This window comes from Brachyistius frenatus, unplaced genomic scaffold, assembly GCF_029030835.1.
Source record: "Brachyistius frenatus isolate BFR_SWC_R1_liver_20210118 unplaced genomic scaffold, ASM2903083v1 Contig_12, whole genome shotgun sequence".
Taxonomy (NCBI): Eukaryota; Metazoa; Chordata; class Actinopteri; family Embiotocidae; genus Brachyistius; species Brachyistius frenatus.
The window spans coordinates 65,047-90,684 of record NW_027210611.1 but is presented as its reverse complement, the minus strand read 5'-3'; the positions used below and the strand labels follow the sequence as shown (position 1 = coordinate 90,684).

General features: G+C 41.0%; 2 protein-coding genes across 2 annotated transcripts in view; one reads left to right on the top strand and one right to left on the bottom strand.

Annotated features, from left to right (window-relative positions):
- The window catches only part of LOC138617215 (chloride channel protein 2-like), a 41,499-nt gene that overhangs the window by 3,060 nt on the left and 12,801 nt on the right, over positions 1–25,638 (top strand). The window contains 12 exon segments of the mRNA XM_069691984.1: positions 10,270–10,438; positions 16,473–16,604; positions 17,169–17,297; positions 17,656–17,691; positions 17,694–17,788; positions 18,121–18,201; positions 20,473–20,496; positions 21,056–21,134; positions 23,472–23,597; positions 23,860–23,944; positions 24,425–24,526; positions 25,409–25,493. Of these exon segments, the coding sequence (XP_069548085.1) occupies positions 10,270–10,438; positions 16,473–16,604; positions 17,169–17,297; positions 17,656–17,691; positions 17,694–17,788; positions 18,121–18,201; positions 20,473–20,496; positions 21,056–21,134; positions 23,472–23,597; positions 23,860–23,944; positions 24,425–24,526; positions 25,409–25,493 (1,143 nt within the window).
- On the bottom strand, positions 6,912–9,790 carry LOC138617218 (zona pellucida sperm-binding protein 4-like). The gene is made up of 8 exons (XM_069691993.1): positions 9,520–9,790; positions 9,234–9,421; positions 8,816–8,913; positions 8,043–8,200; positions 7,786–7,957; positions 7,532–7,679; positions 7,365–7,440; positions 6,912–7,021 (listed from the first exon to the last, which is right to left on the bottom strand). The coding sequence occupies exons 1-8, from the start codon at positions 9,788–9,790 to the stop codon at positions 6,912–6,914; spliced, it is 1,221 nt and encodes a 406-aa protein (XP_069548094.1).

The window sequence follows — 25,638 nt, the reverse complement described above, 5'->3', positions numbered from 1 at the left end:
GCTACGGAGTGCACCTACACATATGTACCTGCCTACACACACGCGCGCGCTCTTAAATGAGTGCGTGGGTCCGTCTCTGTCGGAGCAGATGTTAGTGACAGCATGTTCATGTCCTTCCAGCAGCGGGAGGCTTCAGGATTTGGCTGCTGCAGGGATCAAAGTCATGATCCACCTGAGAAGGAAAAGCCACCCGACCCCTCACCAAAGGGCACTGCAGCACCACAGAACCGTACTCACACACATGCTGCTGGTCTCTCTGAATGTATGCGCGTGTATTTGTTTCTGAATACTGTTAGCATGCAGTTTGCAGAAATCACACACAGATTGTCTCATGAACAGCACTCTGTCCACAGAAAACTGGACTCCTCAACAGTGTGAGATCTGTTGCCTCTCTTCCCCTTTTGTATTGTTGGTTGTAAAGTGTCACGGACCATTTGGGCTGGTAAATATGAACATGCTGCCTTCAGTTTACTGCTATCTCTTTGAAGGATTTCTGAGTCTTTGAATGAGCCATTGTTACCGAACCACTTATTGCTGTTTGTTAAAACCAGCACAATAAGAATCCTTGTGCTTTATGAGGTCAAACATATAAATAGGATTTGAATGCAGTATACTGGACATGTATATACACTTCCTTTTCTGTTGCTGTTGTACACACGCACACACACACACACACACACACACACACACACACACACACACACACACACACACACACACACACACACACACACACACACACACACACACACACACACACACACACACACACACATGCGCACACATGCTTGAAAGCGCTGTCTCTTCAGGGGGGTCTAGTTTCTCATAGTCAGCATTCTGTCCGTTCTGCCACACAGAGGCTGGCTGGAGTCCATTTTGAGCCCCGTCACTTCCAAATAGTGCTGTTACCTGCACACCACTGAACGGCCCACTGCAGCGACTGCTGACAGAAAATATCTCATTTCATTTGACTTCCTAAAATAGACCCCACTCATTGTGCTGTGATCACAAGCCAAGCAATATTACTCTGACATTGTATAGTGGCCAATGAAAAATGTTCAAACACTTGTACACTCCATATCAACCTCCCAGGAGAAAGCAGGTAATAATAGTTTGTAATCATAAACAGTTGGCGAACCAAAATGAAGTACTATTATGTAACAAACAGTGGAAAAGTAGAAGTAGCAATACTTATAACATTTAATATTAAGTAAAGTTATCAGCAAAATACACAGTAAAGGTACTATTACTGTGGGACAGAACTTTAACGTTAGAAAAGAGTTGGATATTTTATGATTGTCATTTTGTAACTCGTGCCTATTAGTATTATTGATGAATGACCATTAAGTATTTTAAGGCTGTGGAGATAATTTCAACAACTTTATACACTGCTGGATAATTAATTCTATGACAGCATCATATTAAATAACATAACAATATGTCTTGTATATAAATTCTTAGAAAGTGGAGTGACCCTATGTGTTATTCGTTAATGCCCTCAGCAGTTAGACTCCTTGTCAGCAGGACATTTGCTGCATATTAGTCTCCTGCTTTCTTCCCCCACCATCTCTCTACTGCAACTATCCATTAAAGGCAATATGACAAAATACATACAAATATAATCTTTTTAAGGAACTATAGCTGCAGCTATTATTTTAATCACCAATAATCTGTTAATTATTTTGCGGATTCCTTAGAAATAGAAGAGATCAAATTTGTGTGAAAATGAAATAGCAGAAAATGCTTCACACAACTTGCTTCTTTTGTCCAATCAACAGTTCGAAACCCAAAGATATTTACTATAATATAAAACAATGAAAAGCAGCATATTCTCATATTTGTAAGTGTGTGTCTGTGTGTTTATGCGTGTGTGTGAACAGATTAAACAAGAAGCACTGTGAATACATGGAATGCAATGGAGTACAGAAGTACTGAAATGTAACACAAAAGCACCACAAAGCTGTACTTCAGTAGTTAAAATTGGAGCACAGAAAACTTAAATTGCAAAACGTAATATCGTTATACTGCAGGAAAAAAATCAAATATATCTTGGCATCCTGTGTTTATGCTCACAAAACCCTAGACAGTGCTGTCAGTGTGCCTTATTGCCTGATAATGTTCATTTTAAACCTGTTGCAAATCTCTGCGGATGAGTGTCATAATACGCAAAACAACCAGCTCTCCCCCCTCATGTCTTTTGCTGACAAGATGTCACTCCCTCTGATGCTTCAGTCTCCCTGACATCACCTCCCCCCCTACCTCTCCTCCCCTACCACTCCCCTGTCCTTTGTGCTGCTTTCTACTAATGTGATCGTGTTGTGGTGTATTTTCAGTTGTCTGGGTTTGACATGCGTGCTCAGGTCTGTTTGTTTGCATGCTTATTTCACCACACCCCCCCCCCCCCCCCCCCCCCCCCCCCCCCCCCCCCCCCCCCCCCCCCCCCCCCCCCCCCCCCCCCCCCCCCCCCCCCCCCCCCCCCCCCCCCCCCCCCCCCCCCCCCCCCCCCCCCCCCCCCCCCCCCCCCCCCCCCCCCCCCCCCCCCCCCCCCCCCCCCCCCCCCCCCCCCCCCCCCCCCCCCCCCCCCCCCCCCCCCCCCCCCCCCCCCCCCCCCCCCCCCCCCCCCCGAGTGTGAGAGAGCGCCGTGACTCATAGGTAACTATTCTAAAAGCAGCCGCCATTACCTGTATTAATGCAAACGTGGACAACGGGATGAGTCAAAATTGTTCACTTCCTCCTCTAATTCAATTTTCAGCCGTGGCCCCGGAGGCTACAGGGTTGAGATTAGCTCGAGTGCTTTCGTCCTCCCGTTATTCCCCCGGTCTCATCAATACACACTCAGCACGTGCTTAAGTAATCACACTGCCACAACAGTATGTAGGAGTTTAAGGGTCTGAAGCATCCATCACTCTCCCTGCAATGAAGGATCCTTTCACTCTCTCACACTACAAAAAAGAAGAGATTAAAATCAGCTTATGAATATGGATTGACAAAAAGAAGCAAGGATAAAAGTTTTAGATACTCAGGCCTTCATAGAGCATCAAATATTTGTCCTTGCTGTCTCCTCACTGTGAATATATTATCCTCCTGTGCTTTGGGAATTGCTGAATAATATAGAACTTTTTAGCTCGTCTGTTGTGCTAAGCTTGCACATGGTCAGACTCAGAATGGTTACGGAGTGAGTGATGTAGCAGTAAAGTGGGGGGTCTTAGGCAGTAGTAAGTTGATGGACATGTGGCACTTTTTTCTTGTTACAAAGTCGATAGGTGATCCTGTGCAGTAAGTTGTTGTACGAAAGCTTTTAGTACATATTTTGGAATAATATATCAGCTGATTCTTTCAATATAAATAGGCTACATAAACAAACAATCAACTTTTCAGTGTTTGCTGGTAAACAAACTTATTTATAAATGTCTGCCTTTTTATAATGCAATTTATTGGCTGTTATTAACACTGATAATGATGTATCTGCAATAAACTCCCATCAGCGTTCAAGTTTCGGTGGGCAATATGGATAAAGTCCTCTGTTATGGTATTTAACCACGGTGTTAACATGATATAGTCAATTTTCCTTTAAGAAACTATTTTTAGGTAAAACAGCTACAACAAAATGGCTATTATATACCAATCCTATGAGCTCAGTTTCTGCCAAATTACAGTATGTCATCACATTGCTGCAACAATGTTGTGAATCCAAATGTCATACACCTACTCATTTATTTGCCAGCACTCGCCTAATACATTCAGAGATATTAAAGTGGCTGAATTTGATCATTTTGTATAAAAGGTTTACTAAATGACAACATGAAAACAATGAGACAATGTGAATGGGGTCATTTGCAGTGATGAACCGACTGAGAATTATCACTCGAATCTTCAGCTTCGCAGAGCGTTACAGTGAGTCAGGCCTGCAACTTTACTCCTCTGGTTCACTCCCAATACTCAGTTTTTTTTTGGCCCTAACAAAGAGTTGCATTCAGTGAAAAGCTCTGTAAACCAACTGTACAGTAGAACAGCACAAAACTGCAGACAGTTTCTGGTAGTGAAGCATTTAGCAGCTAAAGAGCTACACAGTAAACAGATTACTGTGATTCTCTCAACTGTGTTGAATTAATTTGTGTGGACGTTCACCATATAAATTTAAAAGATGGTGTGATATGTCAGTGTTGGGTTCACAACCTGACTCCTCTGCACACACAACAACCCTGTTATTCCAGGTTTAAATAGATAGCTGCTACAATATAAATAGTTAATCAAAAACGGAACAAATTCTCTATTTACTTTGGATCTGTCAAAATTACTATCAGTTGTATATGGTAGTCCACTGATAAATGTATTGTTCAATGTCTTATATTGAGGAGTAAATGTTTAAAAAGAGAGGATTGTGTGTTCATTGTGGAAAAAAAAGATGAGATGCATGCTAAAAGTAGTCATCTAAACACATCATTATTTTAATATTTCTGAACACATAAATTCAATGTAGGGGTAAATGTTGCATGTAGATACTACAGACTAACTTCACCAAATTAATGCATATTTGTCTGTTTTCTCAGTGAACAAAAGCTCCACCTCTCAGGAGTGTCAGGTTACTATTTTTTTCCACAATAAATTAGGTCTGAATTATTTCATTTTACCTCTTATATTGTTTCCATATTGTTCAAATTAGGAGAGTGTTTGATTGGCTGACAGGTGACGTGGCCTTTCACAGCCAGCCATGATAGCTGCTGCTTTCTGATCCCTCCTCGAATCAGGCTTCCTCCTCTTTTGACCAAATTATCCTTCAGTGTTTGACACCAATTCAGAATCTGTGAAAACCAAGTGAATACCAACCAGCGGGAGGCAGGAGCTGAACTGGTTTAAAGGGTTGTCGTGTGGGAGGTAAACTGACTGATGTAGATACAGAAGTCGGTCATGTGGGAGGTAAACTGGTTCCAGATAACAGCTCATTTAACCCACAGGGTCCCACCTGCTGCTCTCCCACAGGGCCTTGCTCCAGATGGCCAGAAACACTTTTGAAATACATGCCCCATTTGTACTCACAGTGGGAGTTTGTCTGGTGCTGGTGGTCGGTTTGTGAGTGCCTATATTTTAACGTGTGGGTACATGAAAATGTGTTTGCCCACCAAAAGTTGAAATTAAGTGTAGTTGTGAATAGATTTTTATTTCCCTGTGCAGTGATGGTGAAATGTAGACCAACCAACAGTGTCTGACACATTCCTCCATGCATTACTTCATTGGTCAAGATCTGTGGACGTTGACAGATATGGGTCATTTAAATCAGGAAATACCAACACAGCTTTGATGACTCTTTTTGATGAAACTGGCCATTAAACTGTCATCATTTTATGGTTCTCGCACGTTATCTGGATTCTTTGTTAATTTTTTGCTGCACACTCTTTCTTAACATTCTGTCCTTAATACTTTAAGTAGAAGTGTTCGTCGGTACATGTACGAACAAATACTAAATCACTATCTTCAACCCAATCTGCGAGCTCCTCTGTAGTAACTCAGACCATCGTTGTCAGCTCAGCTCAGATTCACACAATGTTTCTTCCTTGTAGAGGCTCACTGAAGGGCCACAAAAGTCAAAGGAACAATTGTGGCCGCTCTGTTGCAACCTTTGGCTGCTTAAACGGGTGTCAGTTTTGCAGAATTGCTTTCCAATAAAGGCAAAATGACAAAATAATGTTTTTGAAGTTAGGCTGATGACTGCGGTGCGAAGTGTATACCTCATTTTATATATATTAAAGCTGGCATCATCTGGATTTGCAAATTTAGGACAAAAAGTAATTTCATTCAACATGAATTGGCAAAATATTGGTTCAATCTGCAACTCAATTAGCATGCCACACACAAACTGTACACTCTGCAAGGGCCAGTTTAATTGATAGCATTTTTAACCAGTGGTAAAACCCGTTTACACTTTCACTCCACTGATATTTATGAATTTCCGCACAGCAGCTCTTGTTAGTGCTTGTCATCTCACCTATTTGCCAATCCCCCTGAGAATTTTGCAGTGTGGTTTATAGATGAGGCAGCACTGCCATCTGAGAATGATGCATAGCTGCGTCTTGCTTTAATGCTTCCCAGCAGGTTGGAGGTTAAAGTGGAGGGAGATGAGCATCCTGACAGCATGGTCCTTCTCTTTGCTTGTCAGTCAGATGGAACCTATAATGGTAGCTCTGCTTTCCCTGTGCACCTCCTGTTCATGCGAGCAAAAAAGACAGAGTCTGGAGGAGTCGTGATGCCCATCTCAATGAGGAAGGGGGGGGGGCGGCGTGTGGAGGACATGGAGTGGGACAAAGAGGGAGGCGGTGCACAGAGCAGTGATGTTGCAAGTTGTAGCATACATGGAAACCTACAGGGACTGTTATCAAAAAATGAAGAGGAAGATGGGGAAAGCAGGAAGGAGACGAGTAGTGAGCCTGGAGGAGTCGTGAGGCTCATCTTAATATGCCTGTGGCATGCTGGAAAGATCCGGGTTTCAAAAGAGAGAGAAAAAAAAAAAAAGTAATGCTTGAATCATGCCAAAACACCAGTTCTGTAAAATTGATGTTTCTATTTAAGCACAACATTTCTCTAGTATGACATTTCTCAGCCACAATCCCTGAAAATGTTTTCATAACCGGTAACTAGTCTAAAATATTTCAGTGCTTCACTGCTATATTCAGATTTTTCCCCACATTTAAGTATAGACTTTCAGCAAAGTATGCAGTTGTAATGCAACCTTGTGATTTCTCAGCACAAATCAGGAAGACTGGTCACATTACTTGCTTGACTCCACTGCATGAAATCTACCTCAGCAAAAACCTAGTGACCTTCAAATAGTAATTCAGAAAAGACGCAAATTGTAAGCATGAGACTTAATGCGCTTTTATTAAAAGTGACAGCCAGACATGGCTGCCAATGAGTCTTCATTTCTTGGTGTTCAGAACAGATCCGGTCCTCAGCTCAGTCAGAATCACCTCACTGCTCGAGACTAGCGCTCTCTGGCTGGAGGGAACTTTCTTTCCTGCAGCTCTTCCTGCAAAAGAGGGAAGTTCTGGTGAGAACAGAAAAATGCTGAAAAGACACATCTGAGTATCAGCTTTGATATCTATCAAGTAATTTCTCAAGCTAGAATTCCAAACAGTCTGGTTTCAGTGCTACTGTGAGGATTTGATGTGCAGGACTTCTGAGCCAATAACCAATTTTCACCCTCTCAAACATAAGCTTTTCTGTAAGGCCACAGATTTCTACGGCACCACTAATTTCTTCCTTCCTACTGCAACATGATATTTTAAAAAACAGAATTTATTGACATAACCAATAGTTGGTCTCCAAAGGGATTTTAGACTCGTTGCAATAGTGTACAGTTAGATACTCACGTTTCCGATAACACGGCTGCTCACAAGCATTTGTACTGTCCGGGTAACACGCAGCTGCAGTGCAGTGGATGAACACCTGACAAAGGGTGAGAAAGCCTCATTCGTTCAAAGAAACTACAATTGAAAATATCTTTTAATGTACCGGATATTTATGAGCTCAGCTTTACCATGTCTTTCTGAGGAGTGAAGGAGCTTGGATCCACAAATGTAAACATCCTAATGACGAAGCGTTTGTAGTGGGTTGGGTACTCGAGCCCAGAGGAGCCATCTACAGGAACCAATGTGGTCAGGTATCGGTCATCATTGTAGGGACACCTGTAGCCAAGAAGAGTTCATCCTTTCTTCAACAATAAAAATTAAATCTACAGTTATTGAAAGAACGCATTTATGTTTCATATACCCATTAATCAGAAGGTCCCACTGCGGCAGGCTGTTGGGATGTGGGTCAGATGTGGCCCAGCAGTGCTCCAGGTTGAGGATGACATTTGAGTCAGACCTCTCCAGGAGATGCACCTCAACATAGACCGGCTCCCGCAACATTTTCGTGATTGGGTAGTCTGCTGGGCTGTAGTAGGAACTGAATGCTGCACTGTCTGCAATTAAAGTCGTACAGTTTTAGAAAATATGCCAAAAGTTCAGCATTGTGTTGTTACAGTAGTAGATCCTCGTGCCACTTGCCCTCCACACAGCCATTTGAGTAACACTGTCCATTTCCAAATCTGAGCTCCACTCTGAGGGGCCCTGCAGCAGCGACGGATACAGGGGGAGGAAGAGCATTCACCTCCAATGCGAGAGCCTCCACAGCTGTGCCAGAATACCTACACTGGAACAATAACCTGTAGGCAGAGCAGAGGACTTTATGGTTCCGGCCCAATACCCAGACTTGCAGTATTTGTGAGTAGTACCTACTTAACGGCCAGAGTGCCCATTAAGACTGCAAGTGTGTGGCTGTTTAGAGTTCACTGGGACACACTCGGGTCAATAAGGACATCCCATCAAATGGAAAATAGTGTACATGGCACAATTGACCTTAGATGATTTGTTGGAACAAATGACCAGGATCAAGTCAATTGGTATTACAGTTAATTATGTTGTCAGATGTGCAATAAGGTTACACACTCAAGAATTGAGTGGTGCGCATGAAGATTCTGCTTAAACTTTTATATTCACATCAAGGCAACATGCCAATCTTCTATTGATTAGTATTGGTCTTTTAGAACAATTCTTTGGCACATAGTTGCCAGCAGGTTGACCAGTGTGAAGCTTGACCCTGGTGAATTGTGGTGTACAATTGGCAACGATTGCCAGTTCAAAAGGGGGTATCAAGAAAAGAGGGCATCAATTGCAGGTTAAGTGTGCTGCATGTTCAGTGTTAAGTGCTCAAGACTGAAGGACTACATCAAGAAACATCACAAAACCAATTTTTCTTTTCCACCACATAATGAACTCACTCAAAATGGCTGTCCCTGGTGATTGAGCCTTTTGGTCCAACTCCCACTTCATAGGAGGAGGACATGTGGTTTTCATAGACCACATAACCATCTTCCACCTGCAGAAAGAAACATTGATGCAAAAACAATTGACCAAATTTAAGTGACAGAAAATGGTCTGACATTTGATTAGTTGTCTCAAATAGTTCTGTGCTTCCATAACGTGGAAATGTTTCTGATCAGTTTTTACAAGATTTCCCATTTAGCTTTTGACCAGTTACAACAAAAATCAAATGCAGGGAGTTTGACTTGTGCAGGTTCCTGCTCAGTTTTCCATGCAACACCTTCAAAAGTGAGATTGTTTGTCCAAAAATAAAAAATAAACAAAAAGAATGTCCATTGAAAATCTAAAACATTAAAAGCTTTTGTTTCCACCCACCTTCATTGTCGTGCCACACGCTGTGACAGGGATCTGAAAGATAGCAAATGCAGAGGTGCCACCGACAGGGGTGCAGCCGGGCTCGTCTGATTGTATCAGGCTGATTGAGCTCACATCTATGGCTGGCAGAGTGGCATCTTTCGCCACAACTACCACAAACTGGCCATCCCTGGTACACTGCACGGTCACTGGGAGGGAAGACAATAGATGGATGAACGTCTCGGATGTTCTAAACTCACCGCAGAACATGCGAGGCAGCAGAAACCACATTAGAGCGCACAAATACCTGCTTTCCCATAGTAGCACTGCCCCCCATCAAAGCAGCAGCTCCTGGTTTCACACTGCTCAGCGGTGAGGTCAGGGGTTCCACACCGGATCTTCTCAGCTTCCTCCACCTGACATTTATCAAAGGTAGCTGCAGGTGGCGGGATGGTCGAGTGTTGCTGAGGCCATTGATAAGGAAGAGAAGATTGCTCCACAGGGATCGTCCAGTGAGACCGGGCAGCAATGTCACAAGACAAAAAAACAACACCAAATAGATACTTGAAAAGCTCCATTATGGTGTTAGTAACTGCACACTGGCCAAAGCTACACAAACACACTTTATTTCTCGGACACAACCTTTATATATGGTCGATTGTGTGTAGTTTGCTAAGCACTCCGCCTCTCATTTTTAGGAGTCAATTGTGTGCCAGCCGTGCAGAGTTAATCAGCTGGGAGCCGACAGGTGGAGCGTATTGTCTGCTCATCTGTCTGAAAATAAGTCATTACACGACTGCTGAGTCAAGGAGGAGTGTTTTTTTGGTGTGACTTCTGTGGAGTTTTGAGTAGCTGAAATTTCTAACACCTCATTCTGTTTACTCTGAGTCTGAACCTCAGCATGTTTACAGAATATCTCAGTGATTCAATATAGTGCTAGTTTCTTAAGTGGAAAACCTGCTGTATGACACTGACACTTCATTAACTGCTTCACACTTCTACTACCTGTATATAAAATATATAAATGCTTTTTTTTTCCTGTCTGTTATATTCACAGATGTATGGGCGGTACACCCAGGAGCTGGGTGTCTATGCCAAGGAGGAGGCAGCCCGACTACGGGATGGAGGGGTGCGGGATGGTGGTGGGCTGCGGAGGAACACCAGTGTTCGTAGTCGTGCTGCAGACCTTCTGGGGAATGAGAAAGACCGTTGTGCAAAGTGCAAGTGTAAGTGATGATCACTTGAGTAGCCCTGAATCTTATTTGGATTGTGCTTGCAGGTACAAAGTGTGCCAGTAGTGTAATGTTCAGACATGTCCTGAAGGTCAGACCAAAGTGGATCGTGTGTGTGTGTGTGTGTGTGTGTGTGTGTGTGTGTGTGTGTGTGTGTGTGTGTATATGTAAACACTGACTTCTTAAAGTACAGCACAGCGGCTACCTGACACAAGGGAGCAAGAGGGGATGTGAACACGATTAAATGTGACTGATCTGAGCAATGACCTCCAGCCAACAAGGGCTGTCTCAATGTCAGACAAAGACAGCACCCTCTGCCGGATGCCCACAGTGTGTGTGTGTGTGTGTGTGTGTGTGTGTGTGTGTGTGTGTGTGCGTGTGTGCGCGCGCGCGTGCGTTTGATTTGCTTCGTGGGTGTGTTTTTTTGTTTGTGTGAGCAGAGCTCTGATCTGAACTGTCGGTTTTCTAGTCTCCCCAGATGACTGCAGATAAGGGAGTGGCACCTCTTGACTGATGGACTCAACTATAATGGAGTGACAGATTGTGACTATGTGCGTGTAGCTGTGCTAGTGTGCCTATTTATGTGTGCACATCCTCCAAATGTGTTTGTATTCAACCACCAGGATGGTGTTTTTGGAAAGACGCATTGAATTTGTCGATGCTTTCAGTTCCACCAATGAAATTCTGCTAACCTGTATTGTATTGATTTGATGGAAAGAATGTGGATAGATAGATGGATATCTAAACCCTGACTCAATGATACCCAAGTTAACTGTATAATGAGTGACAAAATATGACAGAAACATATTGGATCAGTTAATCAAAAGAAAATTGTTTGCCAGCTATTTTGATGATATATCAGCCATTGATTTGGTAAAAATTTAACTTTTCCAGCTGCTTTAGAGTTGCTGATCCATGCGTTTGACTGTTGGTTGGATAAAATCAGGAGTGTGATTTTTTTTTTTTTTTTTTTTTTTTTTTTTTCCATTTCATGGATTAGATGCAATGGAAGTGTTTGCAGGTGGATACAGATGCTGCTTCTCAAAACAACTCCAAGTCAGCACCTGTAGTTTGCCTCGCTGATTTTGCTGGTTGCCAACACTGTCAGCAGTTGTTGCTGCAGCAGCGGCTGTCACGTACATCTCATAGATGCAGCAATGCTACTTTACAACCCTCAGTGTCAAACATATTACTCCATCTGGGACTCCAAAACTGGTCAAATCTGGACACAAAGACATGATGCACAATTCTATGTTCAGTTTGACTCATACTTTTTGAAAACATCATTATCTCTCAAACATCCACCCAGAAGTTTTAGGAAAAAAAAAAACTTTTTGTAGCTCCAGAACTGAGGATCTTAACATTTTTAAGTTTTCTTCAGTATCAAAGTAAATCCTTTACTCCATGGTTAAATTTTGTACAATTTCAATGGTGCTGGTTTAGCTAAATGTAAACAAATATAGTATTCAGTCCACTGGTGATACACTTCCTGTTGACATCCCCCAAATTATCAGAAAATAAAGTTGCAATTGCAGTTTTCCTGATTCTGTCTTTGGGTGGCTGCAGTGTACGTGTAAGACTATCTTATGGACCAAATTATCAATAAGTTAAATGATAAAATAACTGACAGTCCAACTGATAATAAAAATAAGATAAAGACTTGGTTAAATTTACCCTTTTAAACAAAAAAAAATCCAAGTCTTAATGCAGATCATGTCTCTAAAATTAACACAAGGCAAAAGGAGGGGAGGGTAGTGTTTGTTTTGCACCAGCGAGCCAGAGTGGCTGGTTTCCAGGATCCATCTCTGCCTCTTTGCCCTCGTGGCTAGTGATCTGATTAAAGTGCAATAGATTGCACCATAGGTGAAAGCTACCCTATATCAGCCCCAGCCCCGCTCGCTTGCTTGTAATAGGAGCCATTTAAAACAATCACTCTCAGATCAGAAGGCAGTCAGAGTGATTTGTGTGCTCACCGTCTGCTGCGTGTGCTCGCAGATCGAGAGGTGTTTGTATTTTTAGATCCATCTTTAGAGAGGCGCTCAGGCTGGACCGGCTCTGCCGCTGCCTTCTTAGGTAATGTGTTCGGAGAGAGCCTTCAGATTCAGTGGGAGTAGGAGTTTTAGTGTTTTCCTCTCATGCATCTATGTGGTAACATCATCTCTGTGGGTGATGAACTACGAGTGTGTGCCTCTGAACGAGGCAGCCTACACACACAGCTAAAGGCTCTGCTGCCGGTCGTGATGGAGAGCTAAAAACACGCACTGCCTCAATGTGTTTATTTTGACTCAGAGAGACAAATTTTCAGAGATTTTTATGGCAGATGTTACTCAGATCTCTGTCTAGCGGTTATTCCAAGATTCACCCTCAGTGTATTATGTGACATTATGTTTCACTGTGCATTCAATGGCTGTACATCTTTTAATATAGCCTACTATTTCCATGTGAAAGACCTGCTGTGTTTTCAGCATTATTCCTGATTTAAAGCTAGCTGGTGTCAGGTGATGCAATGCAGGGCCAGCAGAGGTGGCGGAAATGTCTAGCGTCGGGTGTGATTTTATTACGGGTTCAGGAGAAGACATCTGTGAACGCCACTGAGCCTGCGGATGTGAGCGCGAGCCAAGATGCACATGGAAGTATGTGGCTTTGCAGGTGCCAGAAAGTGTGTGTGTGTGTGTGTGTGTGTGTGTGTGTGTGTGTGTGTGTGTGTGTGTGTGTGTGTGTGTGTGTGTGTGTGTGTGTGTGTGTGTGTGTGTGTGTGTACTTGGACAAGTATCTTTGTTAGGACCAGTTTGAGTGTTAGACCATTCAGAGTGGGTAAATTTTGGCCTCACTTTCTCACGCTCTTTTAAAGGGCTGTTCATATCAGGTTAAGTCAGGGTGAGCGTTAAGAACTTAGTCATGATGGTTAAGGTTGTGTTCAGGGGCGAGGAAAGATATTATGTCAATGAATGTCCTCACAAAGACAGCCGTGTGTGCGTGCGTGTGTATGATGGCAATTTCCCCAGCTTCTCGTAAGGGAAAGTCCAGTGAACTGTGAAGTTATAGAATTGAACATCTAGAAACATGACAGTCTAATATGCTCACAGATTTATCTTTAGATATTTCTCTGAGGCATGTTCCGCCTTTTCTTTTTTTTTTAACTCTATGTTTGTGACATGTCTGTCTGCACACGGGTGATTGCATGTATCCGTTCTCTGTTGGGTGTCATGTACGCAGTTGTGACCAGAGTCCTGCAACAGAGACTGCTGCAGTACTGTTTTGTCATTTATGACATTGTTTAATGTTTTTTCCCAGTATCGTGTCATTAAAACAACAGGAAATATTTATGAACTTTAAGTTGTTTTTTTTTTTCCGTAATTATAGATACAAGTAACATAATCAAAAATGTCCCAAAGTATAGAAAAATTAATGCAGAATTATAAAATAGATATTGGCAGAACGTCATGACTGGTCAGGTAGCTGCATTTATTGAAGACAACCACAGCAAAATGTGGGATCATAATGTATCTGTCAGATGTTTGTCACATTTTGTAAAGTTCTTGAATTGTAGTTTGGACCCTTTTTTTTTAAATTTTTAAATTTTTTTTTTTTAAAGCTTTTCAAAGCTTCATATAAGTAAGATAGACGAGTTGAAAGTTGGAATTCAATTCAGTCTTAGAGGAGACGTCTGACAATATCATGTCAGACTTCTCTCTCTGAAAGCTTTGTGAATCTGTGTGTCTCAATATCAGGCCTGTTGGTTTGTACTGAGGACGTAAATCTTTATAAATAAGTTCAGAAAATGGTTTTATTTGAAAATGCGAAATCATTTAGTTCTTGGAAAATGTCACTCAAAAAGGAGAAAATTAATATTGTTGGATACTATTTTCAGCTGCAGATTGATACACATTTGTTGAAGGTGTTTGTGGGGTCAGCACAAAATATAAATCAGTACCAATGTTCAGTGTCAGAGGAATATATCTCTCCTTGGAGCTGAAGCAAATAATCAGACAACCAATTAGATGATTGACTGGAAATGTTTATTTTTAATGCTAAAATGGCCCAAACAAATTCCAGGTATGACAGGTGGGAGTTTTGATCTTCTCATGCGATTTATTACGGGAAAAATATACAAAATTACCAACCTTTAGGCAGCACTAACCGTCTGATCCCCGTCCTTCTGTCTCTCTGAGCCTGTTTATCCACACATCGGTAACTCTGTGTTTCCTTATCTCTGACAGTTTTCTCCATAACGAACGTCACTTAATGAGTTCCAAGCAGGACATGTAAAAAAAAAAAAAAGCAGGAGCTATCTCGTCTGTTGTGGATTCATGAAGTATGGATCTGGCAAATGTGTTAGTAGCACACTTTTTGATCCTCTTGGGACGGGCACATCTATGAATGCTCTGGATATTCGAGTGAATTCCAGGCTTTGGCAGTGTCTGCAGACAAGAGAGGAGAAATGAGTCCAGTGATGCTTCTTTTAGCTGACCTCGCTCAGAGTTATAGATTATAATGTAATAGTAGAATTTATAACCATGACCTAGCTTTGTTTAGTCTCTGTATTCTTATATTTGAAGTGGATGAAGTAAAGTGATGCTCTGTCTCTTGCATCAGAGTCACCACACAGTAACCTCCTTTAGTTTATTGTTCATTCACTGTAGATGATATCTCTGTTCACTCCACTCAGTGTTATTTTAATTCCCTTTTTTTTTATTTAGTTTTCAAGTCAAACTGGATTCTTTATTCACACCATTGGAGAATAACTGTTCTCATAAATAATCAGGAGATTGATGTCCAGTCATGATGCAGGAAAATGTATTTCAATGTGTGCCAGGTTGGACTAGTTTAGTTGTCTTTTTTCAGTTGAAACAAAGATGGAAAAAAAAAACTGTACACATCTAACTGCTCGTCAGAGCTCGTCTCCGGCTTCTGGTGTGTTATAGATGGGTTTTTTTTTTTAAGATAAATTGCAGCTTTTTGCAAGCACCACAGAGCTGAAACAAACATCCAGAGGAGACTTCGAACACCTTTTAAATTCAGGTTGAAAGCATCTTCCTTTGACTAAAACCAGTGAAGAACAAAAGCGTTAATTATTTTTCACACACAGTAGAGATGGGTGATCACTGTATATGTACCGTAACAAATATCACAAAAATGACATATATTAGGGCTGCAACAAATGATTAATTTCATTGATTAATTTGCTGATCTTCCTGCGTATTTAATTATCTATAAAGTGTCAGAAAATTTTGAAAAGTTCAGTCACATTTTCCAGAGCCCATTAAGAGTTAACTCTCAAAGAAATTAGATTTTCAGTGATGTAGCAGAAAAAAGAAGCAATAATTCCTCATTTGAAAAACTTTAAACAGCAAATATTTGGCATGTTTGATTAAATAGTGACTCAAGCAAATAATCAGTTATTGACATTTTTACTATCTGATCAATCAAAGTTGTTTCAGCTCTAAGATACAGTTCTCTGCAAAAGTGTTAAAGACACTAAAAGTAAAGTGATGATGCTTCCGAAAATAAAAATCTCTATCAGCTCAACTCATACGAAGTGCAGCAAACCTGAAATACAAAATCCCCAAATCAGATCAAATGTGATTGTATGTTCTAATTCTCACAGAAATATTCAAATGTCACACACGAAATGCTAGATATTAAATAGACCGCTAACTGGACAAATTTATATCTTCATGTTGTTCAACCCAGTTTGTCAGTTGATAATTTTTTACGGTTTTAACCCTTCCAATTGAGTTTCAATGTTTTAATTCCCTCCAGTATCTAACATGCTTTGAATTGTTGTGTATGAAATGTGCGGTACAAATGAGCTTCTTTTGCCCTTCTTTGCATCCGTTTCCTTCTCCTCTGCCGACACCTGGGAGCTTCTCTCGTCTCTTTTCTCTCAGACACGGCTGGTTCTTTGAGTCACACACAGACAAGTATCTATATGCAGACCTGTCACACCTCAAAGATATATATATTTTTTTTTTAATAGATTTCACTGCTGCTTTCCTCCCTTTTCTTTCTGTCTCTGGTCCCTCAGCATGTGCATCTCGCTGCCAGAAGTTCCTGATCTCACGGGTGGGGGAGGACTGGATCTTCCTCATTCTGCTGGGGCTGGTCATGGCTCTGGTCAGCTGGGTCATGGACTATGCCATTGCCTTCTGCCAAGAAGGTAGGAAAGAGACAGACAGAAAGGGAGAGGTAGAAGTATTATTATTATTATCATTAAGCAATAGGAAGTCAGGCTTCATAGTGAATGCTAAAAGACATTGTCAGGCATTATACAATGTAGAATAAAATATTAATACAAATTGACTTGTATGGCCCTTTTCTGTTATATTCATATTGATCTCGAACTGCAGCTAACGGAATTGCCTTCATTAATATTTACAGTATAGTTTTTTACTCCTGCGTGAAAAGCACCAACCTTTACTTTGACAGTAGAATTAATTCACCAGGTGCGGAGATCTCCAATTTCCCAAATTTTCCTGAGATCCAAGTACATTTTCTTCCTGCTCTTCCTCTGTTTTTTTATAAGCTGGTAAACTTGCTAGTGAGAGAGCTGAATAATGAATGTGGAGGAGGCCAGACAAATCTCTGAATAAGGCAGAAGAAAGAGTGAGAGAAGGTCAAAGAGAGGAATCACAGCCGGTCAATAATAGATAATAGGTTGTTAAAAGGTTTAGTTTTCTACTGCGTTATACTGAGATAAAGTTGCTTCTGTGTGTATGTGCAGCACAGAAGTGGATGTATGGTGGACTGGACAGTAACATGCTTCTGCAGTACATTGCCTGGGTCACCTACCCTGTGGTACTCATCACTTTCTCAGCAGGATTCACGCAGATCCTAGCACCTCAGGCTGTGGGTAAGACACAGGCACACAATTTATAGATAAACATGTGTATTCATATTTCTAATTCATGGTCATATTTCTGTGTTTGAATAATGTAATTGGCTCTGTAGTGCGCCATAAGAGCTCCAAAGACATGGACATGTTTCTTAGTGATCTCATTTGCAGGAAATTTATAAAAATGTACCTCTGATGAGATGTGCATACTGAAAACTATATGAATATCAATCAGCTGTTCTCCTCACCCACCCATCCCCCCCTGCTCTCTCTTTATCTTCTCATCCCCTTCTCTGTAATTGCTTTCTTTCGACTCATCTTTTCTCTCCACTCCATCATCCCACCTGGCATCTGTCTCTCCTTTTTCATTTCTAAGGGTCGGGTATCCCTGAGATGAAGACGATACTTAGGGGGTGGTCCTGAAGGAGTATCTGACTTTTAAGACCTTTGTGGCCAAAGTCATCGGTCTGACCTGCGCTCTGGGCAGCGGGATGCCTCTGGGGAAGGAGGTAGAGGCTTTGTGTTTACCCTCATCATTTCCCACCACAGTCTTTACAAATTGGATTCCTTGACAGTTTTTGAAGTTGCCTGGATGGAGGATTTAATAATCTTGCTTCCTCTGGTCTCGTTAAAGTCGTAGCTGCAAAACTAAAACCAAGATTTACTTTTAATAGCAGTTGCATTTCCCATTCAGGGAGAAGGTAAAGTAGTTTGAATCCAAATCTGAGCAGGGTTTAATGGTGCAAAGGTTTTTGAATAATGACCCTGGACTTGAATGCAGCATGCTCCACTTGGTGTTTAAAAGTGCTTTCAGTACGTCTTTCTCCGTGTTCCCTCTCAGGGTCCCTTCGTTCATGTTGCCAGTCTGTGCGCCGCGCTGCTCAGCAAATTCATGGCTCCTCTGTTCGGCGGGATTTACATGGTGAGTATGGCAAACATATTTCACACTAATATCCTGTTGTCCCAGCAGATTGTACTACAGAACTGTATTGTAACTTGTTCTTACATCACTAAAGAGAGTCATCGTTAATATCCATTGATCTCTGTGGAGACAAAATGGAAAACGGAAAAACTGTAGGTCGAGGTACTCTGTTACTTTGAGATTAAAACATGTTTTTTTCAGGTCTTGTTGTAAACTTTATTTTAGTACTTGCTCTCAGGTTTGTTGTTCGTTTTTAGTGTAAAAAAATTAAACTCTTCATTAACATAAAAAAAATCCTTGGTGATGTTTGTTGCAGAGAACATTTTGTTGTTTGATGTTATATTCATCTTACTCTCACAGATAACTCGCCAAACATAGACAAAGGGATGTCATGTTGAGATACAGTTTTTTCATCTGAATCCCAATTTAACTCCACAAATGTTTTTAATGAGGCCTGAGCACCTGATTACACCGAAACAGCTATAGGAATTACCTATAGTAATACAACTGTTATATAACTGTTAATTAATTAATTTAACTGCTGAATTGGCTTATTATTAAAAAGACAGTTTACAATTAAAAATCCTTCCATATGTAATGATAGAAACCAGAACTTTAAAATGTAAAAAAAAAATCATCAACAGTAAAAATCTCTCAAGGTCAACTGAAACTGTTATTTAGTCTCAGATCTCCTTCTGTCTGATTTTTGTCTGATAGTTGAGCAGTCCAGGCAGGTAACACACTGGCATGAATGTCCTGAGGAGCAGGTCACCGGTTTGACTCTGGGTCAGTCTGACCTTCACTACATGATGTTTCCTGTCTACCCCTGCTGTGACTGTCTAATAAAGGCAAAAAAAACATCTTGCTTTTGGTGCAACAGCCTTATTAAAATTCTCCAAGCAGGAACAGATATGCCAGATATGGTGATTGCCAGTTTCTTGAGTATGTTCGCTGTGTGTCTCTTGTGGACGGGTACTCTCCCTTAATCAGGTTTATCTGCTCCCACTTTTTAGGACTTTAGTAGACAGTATGTACCTCTTGTATGACCTTCTAAATAAAAAATCAGTTGATTTATATCCACCAAATTTTTTTGCAGCAGCCCAATCTTCTACTGCATATACTGTAGTAGCCTTATTGCACAGCAGCCTCCCAAAGGAGTGCTAATTTACAGAGATAAATTACATCACCTTCCCGCCAAATGGCCTGGAGAGTTACTGCAATGACATGCAGTAAAAGTCCAGCCTGTGGTGAAGTGTGACAGGCCAAGCATTAAACTGTGGTGATCTAGTCCAAAGGGCATTTACACCCACGTGTTACACAGCTAACCACTCAACTATTAAGTCATCAACTGTGACATAAAAATCCGAGAGCAGGAGCAGATATCAGAAGTTTAATAAGCAAACAGGAGCAACTTCAGTGCAAAGAGGAGGAGTTTTACAGTTTCACAGAAAATCTGCGCAAGCAGCAGTTTTCGTCAAAAGACAGAAACCTGCAGGGACTATGTGTGCACAAGAGCAGAGTTTGGAGGGAGAGCATTACAATATCTGAATGTGAAATCAAGTTATCCTGCCCTCAAACTGAAAGACCGTTCTCTTGAATAAAAATGGTAATATACTGTACACCCATAGTTCACACCTGCAATCTGTAGCTCACTGTTGCCGTTTGCTAGTTGTTTCGCCTTGTTGCTGGTATTGTTGTTGACTGCAGGTAAGTGCAAATTAAAGAAAAATTAGGATTGGTGAAATTTACTCACTTTAGGAGATTATTTTCCATGTTTTTATTTTTATTTATTTTTTTGGTCCTCATAATCTTGAAGGAATAAACCACACACAACTTTGTTCTTCGAACAATCTTTGATGTTTCTTTGCCTTCCTCCATTCCCCAGGAAAAACTCTCACCTCCACTCATGTGAGACCTCACCCTCAGCTTCTGTCTATTTCTGCACTGGATACTGTGCTGTGCTTCTCCTCGCTGCACCAGCAGCCACATCAGTATGGAGGAAGATAGACTGCAGTGATGTGGAGGAAGAAAAACACGTGTCAGCACAGTTAGAGAGACTCAAATAGCCCAGGGGTCAACCACACGGCCACTAAACCTAATAAGTCTGGGAAAATATTAATTCAGTCCGCGTTGGAATCAAGACCGTGTTTGCTGGAGCTCAATCGCATGTTTGATTTTGTATTGTTTGGATATCTTCCAGGAGGAGGATAAAGAAAGGTAACCTCTACTCTCACACAAATTTCTGTCTTTTTTTCACTTTTACTGCTAAAGGAAGAGCCCTTTGAGGGAAGCAAGGTACGAATGCACGAGTCAGATAGTTTCTTTATTGTCAATTCCATCCACATAAATAATCCATGCTGTCCATTTCAGAGGCCGAGATAGATTGATGTCTTTCCATTTGTCTGCGCTGTGTTTGATTCTGTTCAGTGAAGCGTCGCAGCGAGGCATCGATCTGTGTTGCCTTTGCTTCAATACAAACATCTCATTCCATGATTTCAACGCTCAATCCTGGTTTTTCAATCATGGCCTCACATGTACCTCCGCTCAAATCTCATGGAATGCAAACAGACGGAGCAGCTTCACAATAAAATGCTGCATTCGTGAACTGGCAGTGACTTTCGGTTTTTCACGAGAAATGCATTTCTTTTGTATTTGTGGCGTTTGCACGTACGCGTACACCTGTTGGGATTTTGAGTGTGTGCGTGCGTGTGTGTGTGTGCGTGTGTGTGTGTGTGTGTGTGCGCGTGTGTGTGTGTGTGTGTGTGTGTGTGTGTGTGCGCGTGTGTGTATTTGCTTGAATGCACGGCCTTGTGTGTTTTTGTACGTGTGTGTATATCTGCCTCTCCCTGGACAGAACGAGCTGAGGAACACAGAGATGCTGTCGGCTGCCTGTGCAGTGGGTGTGGGCTGCTGCTTTGCTGCGCCTATTGGAGGTAAGACAATATGGCCACCGCCTCTGATTGAATTGGATTCTAATTATGGTAGATAATTACACGAGGTAATTGGATGAAGAGAATATTTACCCAGCTGGCAGCAGAGGGTGCCAGTCTTGGTCAGTACAGTATATCTATCTAACTCTTTGGTTGTGAGTAGCATACTCATTCTCAACAACTATTTGCCATTCAATTTTACATGAATTTTTATGTTTCCATTGTTTCAGGTAACCTTACGATGTATATTGCTACTCTGAGGTCAAAAAATTTTCACTTGATTAACACTTCAGTAAAACTGATTTTTTTCTTTTATAATAGGTGTGTGTCACTATAATAATATCACTCCGGATGTCTATATTTTTCCTGGGCTCCAACCCTTTGCATTTCCCAGCATGCCTTCTTCAACTTTTAAATAACAACTAACCTGTTCTACAATTATTAATGAATCCATGATGGGTTTGGGTTTATTCACTTATAAGGTGATATGTGTGTGTTTACAAATTTAGTGTTTTGTATTTGCTGCCTATAAGTGTAAATATTCTTGGTATCCAAAGGAAGAATCCTGATTATTTGACCTTTCCTCCTGCGTCTAGGTCAAAATCTTAAAGTATCTAGACTAAACTAATTTGCTGTGGGTGTTTATGTTATGAATCATATTGGGTCAGCTCAGTAGCTGCCTTCGATTTACAATCTGAGCAGATGGAATCGCCCACTTATGGAAAAGTAAAAATTTCCATTTTCTCTGAAGTTCAACCTTTGCTGAAATACCATTATTAAACCAAGTTTTCCTCTTGTAGTTCATTTGATCTGATTTTGTTAAATATTCTATCTTAATTGATATTCTATTGGTTTGGTTGTTCTGACATTTTTCATTTCCTGGTGTATATAAAACACTTTGAACAATCATTTTCTGTATGAATAAAGCTGCCTACTTTTTCTGGTGTGTTCAATAGACTAACAATGTCTTTACCAGCATTTTCCATCATCTATAGATGAAGACCATTAAAATGGAATTCAGCTAGGAAGAGGACCTTAAATTATATTATTTTATAGATGACTTTACTTGTTTGCATTGTGTGAGTCAAATAGAACCGATGTTTGTGGCTGCTCAACGAGAGGCGCTGCTTTTAAGGACATGATTGACATTTTGTCTCATTCATTTAGAGCAACTAGACTAACTCATACTGGCATCGGTACAGTATGTAGTGCATGTTCGGTGATCAGACCAGATGCAGTCATCATGCATTTGTGTGGCATTTCCAAAACAATCAGCAACACAAATATGGGAGTTAGAAATGACTTATTTTATGGTGGGCTAAATGCTAATAATGGTTGTGGAAACCCCAGAAGATTAGAGCTTTAATGATTAGAGCCAAAATGTTTAATTGATTAATTGATGAACAGATGATTATATGGCAACTATCAAATATTTATCTTATATATTTATCCTTGTCATTTTTATTAAAAAACAATTTAAACAAAATGACCAACCACTTAATAAAAGAAATTGACAGATTAATTGATTATACAAATAATTGTTATAGCTGCAGTGCTATGATGGTTTTGATGCCTCCATGCTGCCAACAGCTGGGGCTGGAGGCATTATGTTGTCTGGTTGTCCGTCCGTTCCATTTTCTTAAACGTGATTTCTAATGAACGCCTTGAGGGACTTTCTTCAAATTCACTTGGACTCAAGGATGAACTGATTAGATTTTGGTGGTCCAAAGATCGAGGTCACTGTGACATCACAAAACACCTTTGAGGCCACAACTGAAGAATTCATACACTAATTATGACAAACTTTCATAGAAATGTCCAATCAAGTAATGTTATTAAGTGATGACATTTTATATCCAAAAGGTCAGCTTCACTGTGACATCAAAATGTTTTGCAAAAACACTTTTTTGTTCATTATTCAATGCCATTAGTCAGGAACAGAACGGGAGTTTGTGACCATATGTCACATTTGGTCCAATACCGAATTAGTGACACTGTGAAGATTGTATAGATCTTCTGTGCTGTTGGGTTGAAGATTTGTGTGGAAAAAGCCGCATCTCAATATTTGTAGCTTCTTTGCAGCAACATATTTGAAGCATTGTCTTCTGTCATGGCTACAACTTTGTGTCTAGCAGATTAAAAAAAAAAAACAATTCCGAATCAGCCAAATTCTTTCAAAGGCTTCACTACATATATTATATGAGTCTGAAAAGACATGGATGTAAACTACAACTTGACTGGACGGCAAAGGCATACAACCACAAGGTGATGATTCTAGTACAGGAATGTCATTGAAGGTGTGTGAATCACTCATTGTATCTGTGTGCTTGTGCGTTGCAGGGGTGCTGTTCAGTATTGAGGTTACGTCAACGTTCTTTGCAGTGAGGAACTACTGGAGGGGCTTCTTCGCTGCCACCTTCAGTGCCTTCATATTCAGAGTGCTCGCCGTCTGGAACCAGGAAGAAGGTAAAGTACAAGAGAGGAAGTATTACTTTTCATGTTTGTTTATGTACTTTACCTGTGCTCTTGTAAATAAATATCTCAAAATCTGACACGGGTCAATTTTATTATAGAAAATAATTGGATTATGTATTAGTAAGCAGGTATTTAAGAAGATGTACCTGTATGAACATTTATTTTGTATTTAAAGCTCCTATTTTAAAGTCTGTCGAATACATTTTCATTCATAAACACTGCTGTGTGATAATAACAGTCCTTCTTTCCTCAGAGACAATCACTGCTCTCTTCAAGACCCGCTTCCGTCTCGACTTCCCGTTTGACCTTCAGGAGCTGCCAGCGTTCGCCATCCTCGGGTGAGCGTTGTTTCCCTGGACCGACGCCACATTAAATGGTGCCCTAGTCCCAGAGCAGTTTGGCGCCCGAGGAGATGTGAGCTCTGAATTCAGCCCATCTCTGAAGTCTCCTCCAAGTCACATTCACATGGCTGTTTGGGAGTCTGAACATTGATTTGAATTCGATGAATGGGGCATGAAATTAGCTTTTTACTCTGCTGATTACGAGCAGAGGCTGTATCCAGATCAGCGGGGGCTACATTTTAATGCTGAAATGAGAAACAGAAAGAGACAATAACATGACATTGGCTGGCTTCCTGTCGAAAAACATCCAACAGTGACTGACAAAGAGTCACTGTTGGAAAGAGGCAAAACAAACCTGTAGCTGTATTTGAGTGGTGGTATTTCTTTTTTAAGTGTAGCTGTTTTTGTTTTAGCCCAGGGTGTTTTTTCTGTTTCCCCTTCATCAAATCAAACCAAAATGTTTGTGTCTGTTTGCAGGATTTCCTGTGGTTTTGGTGGTGCTCTGTTTGTTTACCTGAATCGGCTGATTGTCGAATGCATGAGGAAGCAGAAGACTATTAACAAGTTCTTGCTGAGGAAGTGAGTATTTGATCCCAATCTCGCATAAAGCCTTGACATCTGTAGATTCATAGACCCTCTTTTGCCTTTTTCCAGCTCAAAGGAACAGTTTGACAATTTGAAAAATACACAGATTAACTTCTGTGCGTTTATTGAAAAGATCAATACTGCTAGTGCCAGGAGATGGATAGCTACTGAAAACGGGGGGAAACAGCGAGCCTGGGTTTGCCCAACGGTTACAAAATCAGCCAACCAGCTCCTCTAAATCTCAGTAATATGTAACATTTTACATGACATGTTGTTCGTTTAAACCAAACATAACCCAAAGTTAAGGTGAGAATTTTAACCCCAAAAAATCACTACAAACCAAGAACGTTTTTCACGCAACTTATCGTGAAACCACAACTTCTCATGTTTACATTTTTATTTTTGTGCAAATGAGCCAAACAAGATACAGCCTGGGGCTTTAGGAGCCAGGCTAGCAGTTTCCGTTTGTTTCCAGTCTTTATGCTAAGGTAACATCTGCTGACTTTAGCTTTATATTTAATGGACAAACATGATGGTATTAATCTTCTCATGTGACTCTGTAGCATAAAGCCAATTCATATATTTCCAAAATTGGCGCACATTAAAAATGCGACATGTTCGCCCGTTAAATTATAAATAAAGATGCCCGAACTGCTGCTCGTGTGCCCCTACACTCGTGTTTAAAATACGCTTCAGGCTCTACGTCACAATGTTAATGTAGCACTGGAAAGCCCTCCAATGAATTGGGTCAGTTTCACACACATTATAAGGAGCTATTCATAGAATCTCCATCCGCACTTCCAAGAAATAAAGTATACACATACAGTGTGACAAGCGCACCCATTAATGACCCTGCAGTCCATCTTTTCCTATCAGGCGCCTGGTGTATCCTGCACTCGTCACCCTGCTGGTCTCCACACTCACGTTCCCTCCGGGCTTTGGGCAGTTCATGGCCGGACAGGTGAGAAAATACTTTCGCACTCCTTTGACAGTATGAAGGGATGTCTTGACTGTAGGGAGATAATTGATGGTCATTTTAAATGAAGTGAGAACTGGTTACGGGTCATTTTGTACTCCTCATATTTGATAGTGCTTCAATAGCTGTC